The sequence below is a fragment of the Salvelinus alpinus genome, chromosome 1, assembly GCF_045679555.1.
Source record: "Salvelinus alpinus chromosome 1, SLU_Salpinus.1, whole genome shotgun sequence".
Classification (NCBI taxonomy): Eukaryota; Metazoa; Chordata; class Actinopteri; order Salmoniformes; family Salmonidae; genus Salvelinus; species Salvelinus alpinus.
Genome location: NC_092086.1, coordinates 4,447,305 through 4,454,804, shown reverse-complemented (window position 1 = coordinate 4,454,804; position 7,500 = coordinate 4,447,305). Strand labels below are relative to the sequence as shown.

Below are 7,500 nucleotides of genomic sequence, written 5' to 3'. Positions count from 1 at the left end.
GAGGTGAGGGATGAGAGATGAGGGATGAGAGGTGAGGGGTGAGAGATGATGGGTGAGAGGTGAGGGGTGAGAGATGAGGGGTGAGAGGTGAGGGGTTAGAGATGAGGGATGAGAGGTGAGGGATGAGAGATGAGGGATGGGAGGTCAGGGGTGAGAGATGAGGGGTGAGAGGTGAGGGGTGAGAGATGAGGGGTGAGAGGTGAGGGGTTAGAGATGAGGGATGAGAGGTGAGGGGTGAGAGATGATGGGTGAGAGGTGAGGGGTGAGAGATGAGGGGTGAGAGGTGAGGGGTTAGAGATGAGGGATGAGAGGTGAGGGATGAGAGATGAGGGATGGGAGGTCAGGGGTGAGAGATGAGGGGTGAGAGGTGAGGGGTGAGAGATGAGGGGTGAGAGATGAGGGGTGAGAGGTGAGGGGTTAGAGATGAGGGATGAGAGATGAGGGGTGAGAGGTGATGGGTTCAAGGTGAGGGATGAGAGGTGAGAGGTGAGGGGTTAGAGGTGAGAGGTGAGGGGTGAGAGATGAGGGGTGAGAGGTGAGGGGTTAGAGATGAGGGATGAGAGATGAGGGGTGAGAGGTGATGGGTTCAAGGTGAGGGATGAGAGATGAGGGGTGAGAGGTGAGGGGTTAGAGGTGAGAGGTGATGGGTGAGCGGTTGATGGTGAGGGCTGAGAGGTTATAGGTGAGGGATGAGAGGTGAGGGGTGAGAGGTGAGGGGTGAGGGGTGAGAGGTGAGGGGTGAGAGATGAGAGGGGTTCAAGGTGAGAGGTGAGGGGTGAGAGGTGAGGGATGAGAGATGAGGGATGAGAGGTGAGGGGTGAGAGATGATGGGTGAGAGGTGAGGGGTGAGAGATGAGGGGTGAGAGGTGAGGGGTTAGAGATGAGGGATGAGAGGTGAGGGATGAGAGATGAGGGATGGGAGGTGAGGGGTGAGAGATGAGGGGTGAGAGGTGAGGGGTGAGAGATGAGGGGTGAGGGGTGAGAGATGAGGGGTGAGAGGTGAGGGGTTAGAGATGAGGGATGAGAGATGAGGGGTGAGAGGTGATGGGTTCAAGGTGAGGGATGAGAGGTGAGGGGTGAGAGGTGAGGGATGAGAGGTGAGGGGTGAGAGGTGAGAGGTGAGGGATGAGAGGTCACGGATGAGAGTTGAGAGATGAGGGATGAGAGATGAGGGATGAGAGGTGAGGGATGAGGGGTTCAACGTGGTACAGACCTGCAGTATGAGGCACCACTCGGCCTGACAGGTGACGTCTTCACAGGGTTGGTACAACCCCAGAGTCACACAGTTCAGGAGAATCACGATCATGGAGACGTGCTCAAACCACGTAGAGACCTGGGTTAAGGACTACAGACTGAGACACGGCCTACTGAATACAGACAGTACAGGAGAATCACTACCATGGAGACCTGGGTTAAGGACTACACACTGAGACATGGCCTACTGAATACAGACAGTACAGGAGAATCACTACCATGGAGACCTGGGTTAAGGACTACACACTGAGACATGACCTACTGAATACAGACAGTACAGGAGAATCACTACCATGGAGACCTGGGTTAAGGACTACACACTGAGACATGGCCTACTGAATACAGACAGTACAGGAGAATCACTACCATGGAGAGACCTGGGTTAAGGACTACACACTGAGACATGGCCTACTGAATACAGACAGTACAGGAGAATCACTACCATGGAGAGACCTGGGTTAAGGACTACACACTGAGACATGGCCTACTGAATACAGACAGTACAGGAGAATCACTACCATGGAGAGACCTGGGTTAAGGACTACACACTGAGACATGGCCTACTGAATACAGACAGTACAGGAGAATCACTACCATGGAGACCTGGGTTAAGGACTACACACTGAAACATGGCCTACTGTATACAGACAGTACAGGAGAATCACTACCACGTAGAGACCTGGGTTAAGGACTACACACTGAGACATGGCCTACTGAATACAGACAGTACAGGAGAATCACTACCATGTAGAGACCTGGGTTAAGGACTACACACTGAGACATGGCCTACTGAATACAGACAGTACAGGAGAATCACTACCATGGAGACCTGGGTTAAGGACTACACACTGAGACATGGTCTACTGAATACAGACAGTACAGGAGAATCACTACCATGGAGACCTGGGTTAAGGACTACACACTGAGACATGGTCTACTGAATACAGACAGTACAGGAGAATCACTACCATGGAGAGACCTGGGTTAAGGACTACAACACTGAGACATGGCCTACTGAATACAGACAGTACAGGAGAATCACTACCATGGAGACCTGGGTTAAGGACTACACACTGAGACATGGCCTACTGAATACAGACAGTACAGGAGAATCACTACCATGGAGACCTGGGTTAAGGACTACACACTGAGACATGGCCTACTGAATACAGACAGTACAGGAGAATCACTACCATAGAGACCTGGGTTAAGGACTACACACTGAGACATGGCCTACTGAATACAGACAGTACAGGAGAATCACTACCATGGAGACCTGGGTTAAGGACTACACACTGAGACATGGCCTACTGAATACAGACAGTACAGGAGAATCACTACCATGGAGAGACCTGGGTTAAGGACTACACACTGAGACATGGCCTACTGAATACAGACAGTACAGGAGAATCACTACCATGGAGAGACCTGGGTTAAGGACTACACACTGAGACATGGCCTACTGAATACAGACAGTACAGGAGAATCACTACCATGGAGAGACCTGGGTTAAGGACTACACACTGAGACATGGCCTACTGAATACAGACAGTACAGGAGAATCACTACCATGGAGAGACCTGGGTTAAGGACTACACACTGAGACATGGTCTACTGAATACAGACAGTACAGGAGAATCACTACCATGGAGACCTGGGTTAAGGACTACACACTGAGACATGGCCTACTGAATACAGACAGTACAGGAGAATCACTACCATGGAGACCTGGGTTAAGGACTACACACTGAGACATGGCCTACTGTATACAGACAGTACAGGAGAATCACTACCATGGAGACCTGGGTTAAGGACTACACACTGAGACATGGCCTACTGAATACAGACAGTACAGGAGAATCACTACCATGGAGACCTGGGTTAAGGACTACACACTGAGACATGTCCTACTGAATACAGACAGTACAGGAGAATCACTACCATGGAGAGACCTGGGTTAAGGACTACACACTGAGACATGGCCTACTGAATACAGACAGTACAGGAGAATCACTACCATGGAGACCTGGGTTAAGGACTACACACTGAGACATGGCCTACTGAATACAGACAGTACAGGAGAATCACTACCATGGAGACCTGGGTTAAGGACTACACACTGAGACATGGCCTACTGAATACAGACAGTACAGGAGAATCACTACCATGGAGACCTGGGTTAAGGACTACACACTGAGACATGGCCTACTGAATACAGACAGTACAGGAGAATCACTACCATGGAGAGACCTGGGTTAAGGACTACACACTGAGACATGGCCTACTGAATACAGACAGTACACAGTACAGGATCCCCGGCATTAACGCTGCTGTAACCATGTAAATATATAGAGTAACATACACAGTTCATTAATCACCATTAACGCTGGTGAACCTTAACGTAGACTGTATTCATTATACAGCACTGCCTCTTACCTGTGACTGTATTCATTATACAGCACTGCCTCTTACCTGTGACTGTATTCATGATACATCACTGCCTCTTACCTGTGACTGTATTCATGATACAGCACTGTCTCTTACCTGTGACTGTATTCATGATACAGCACTGTCTCTTACCTGTGACTGTATTCATGATACAGCACTGTCTCTTACCTGTGACTGTATTCATGATACAGCACTGCCTCTTACCTGTGACTGTATTCTTACCTGTGACTGTATTCACGATACAACACTGCCTCTTACCTGTGACTGTATTCACGATACAGCACTGCCTCTTACCTGTGACTGTATTCATGATACAGCACTGCCTCTTACCTGTGACTGTATTCACGATACAGCACTGCCTCTTACCTGTGACTGTATTCATGATACAGCACTGCCTCTTACCTGTGACTGTATTCATGATACAGCACTGCCTCTTACCTGTGACTGTATTCACGATACAGCACTGCCTCTTACCTGTGACTGTATTCACGATACAGCACTGCCTCTTACCTGTGACTGTATTCATGATACAGCACTGCCTCTTACCTGTGACTGTATTCACGATACAACATTGTTTCTTACGCCTTATTATTTTTATAAAACTGTTACCAACATATTCAAATAACAATGAATTACATATTTTAATTAAAACATTATTTTGATCAAATGAATTCATAAAATGTCATTCTTTCACCGGAAGATAAAGTCCAGACAAAAATCAATTTATTAAGTTATTTTGGTCCTGTTGCTTACAGACCCAGTCATTCATCATAATTTTTTTTACAGAGTTGCTATGGGCCCTCGTCGTCCGTTGTAAACAAACCGGTTGCTAAGCGTGCTGGATAACATCAGCTAACTAAGTCATGTCAAACTTTGAACCTGGAATGAAAGTGAAACATTGTTTCCGAGGCAGGAGGACAGGCAGACAGCGAGGTTTATATTAACCCCCCACTACACACTACAACACACTACAACACACTACAACACACTACAACACACGAGGCAGGAGGACAGGCAGACAGCGAGGTTTATATTAACCCCCCACTACACACTACAACACACTACAACACACGAGGCAGGAGGACAGGCAGACAGCGAGGTTTATATTAACCCCCCACTACACACTACAACACACTACAACACACTACAACACACTACAACACACGAGGCAGGAGGACAGGCAGACAGCGAGGTTTATATTAACCCCCCACTACACACTACAACACACTACAACACACGAGGCAGGAGGACAGGCAGACAGCGAGGTTTATATTAACCCCCCACTACACACTACAACACACTACAACACACTACAACACACGAGGCAGGAGGACAGGCAGACAGCGAGGTTTATATTAACCCCCCACTACACACTACAACACACTACAACACACTACAACACACGAGGCAGGAGGACAGGCAGACAGCGAGGTTTATATTAACCCCCCCACTACACACTACAACACACTACAACACACGAGGCAGGAGGACAGGCAGACAGCGAGGTTTATATTAACCCCCCACTACACACTACAACACACTACAACACACTACAACACACTACAACACACGAGGCAGGAGGACAGGCAGACAGCGAGGTTTATATTAACCCCCCACTACACACTACAACACACTACAACACACTACAACACACGAGGCAGGAGGACAGGCAGACAGCGAGGTTTATATTATTCAGACAGAGACATTATATTCTAGTAGAGATAAATACAAGACTGTAACACATTGCAAAACACTATAACACACTACAACAGACTATAAAATATTACAACACACTACAACAGACTATAAAACACTACAACACTATAATACACTATAACACACTACAACACACTACAACAGACTATAAAACACTACAACAGACTATAAAACACTATAACACACCATAACACACTACAATAGACTATAAAACACTACAACACATTTCAACACACTATAACACACTACAACACACTACAACACACTACAACACACTATAACACACTATAATACACTATAACACACTATAACACACTACAACACACTATAACACACTACAACACACTATACCACACTACAACACACTATAACACACTATAATACACTATAACACACTATAACACACTACAACACACTATAACACACTATAATACACTATAACACACTATAATACACTATACCACACTACAACACACTATAATACACTATAACACACTATAATACACTATACCACACTATAACACACTATAACACACTATACCACACTACAACACACTACAACACACTACAACACACTATAATACACTATAACACACTATAATACACTATACCACACTATAACACACTATAACACACTATACCACACTATAACACACTATAACACACTACAACACACTATAACACACTACAACACACTATACCACACTACAACACACTATAACACACTATAATACACTATAACACACTATAACACACTACACCACACTACAACACACTATAACACACTATAACACACTATAACACACTATAACACACTATAACACACTATACCACACTATAATACACTACACCACACTATAATACACTATAACACACTATAATACACTATACCACACTATAACACACTATAACACACTATACCACACTATAACACACTATAACACACTACAACACACTATAACACACTACAACACACTATACCACACTACAACACACTATAACACACTATAATACACTATAACACACTATACCACACTACAACACACTACAACACACTACAACACACTATAACACACTATAACACACTATAACACACTATAACACACTATAACACACTATAACACACTATACCACACTACAACACACTACAACACATTTCAACACACTATAACACACTATACCACACTATACCACACTATAACACACTATAACACACTATAACACACTATAACACACTATAACACACTACAACACACTATAACACACTATAACACACTATACCACACTATAACACACTATAACACACTATACCACACTACAACACACTACAACACATTTCAACACACTATAACACACTATACCACACTATACCACACTATAACACACTATAACACACTATAACACACTATAACACACTATAACACACTATAACACACTACAACACACTATAACAGGCAAACAAAACGCAAGCACACATTATGTTTTTGCATAATAAAAGTCTCCCTTGTTCTTCATGAGTAGTACATGACCCGAGGGTGACAACACATACATTCTAAGTGATTTCAGTGGGTCTTTCTCCACACTGATTATTTTATACCGATCAATTCATACTGATCGTTTAATACTGATCAATTCATACTGTGTTTTATACCGATCAATTCATACTGATTGTTTTATACCGATCAATTCATACTGATTGTTTTATACCGATCAATTCATACTGATTGTTTTATACCGATCAATTCATACTGATTGCTTTATACCGATCAATTCATACTGATTGTTTTATACCGATCAATTCATACTGTGTTTTATACCGATCAATTCATACTGATTGCTTTATACCAATCAATTCATACTGATTGCTTTATACCGATCAATTCATACTGATTGTTTTATACCGATCAATTCATACTGATTGTTTTATACCGATCAATTCATACTGATTATTTTATACCGATCAATTCATACTGATTGTTTTATACCGATCAATTCATACTGATTGTTTTATACCGATCAATTCATACTGATTGTTTTATACCGATCAATTCATACTGATTATTTTATACTGATCAATTCATA

General features: G+C 43.8%; 1 protein-coding gene and 1 long non-coding RNA gene across 2 annotated transcripts in view; both read right to left on the bottom strand.

Moving 5' to 3' along the window:
- LOC139569188 (uncharacterized) overlaps window positions 1–7,500 on the bottom strand; it is a 318,710-nt gene that overhangs the window by 171,613 nt on the left and 139,597 nt on the right. The gene's annotated exons all lie outside the window — the stretch shown is intronic.
- LOC139569172 (voltage-dependent T-type calcium channel subunit alpha-1H-like) overlaps window positions 1–7,500 on the bottom strand; it is a 212,631-nt gene that overhangs the window by 170,858 nt on the left and 34,273 nt on the right. The window contains exon 3 of the mRNA XM_071390959.1: window positions 1,214–1,326. Within this exon, the coding sequence (XP_071247060.1) occupies window positions 1,214–1,326 (113 nt within the window). The remainder of the gene's footprint in view (window positions 1–1,213; window positions 1,327–7,500) is intronic.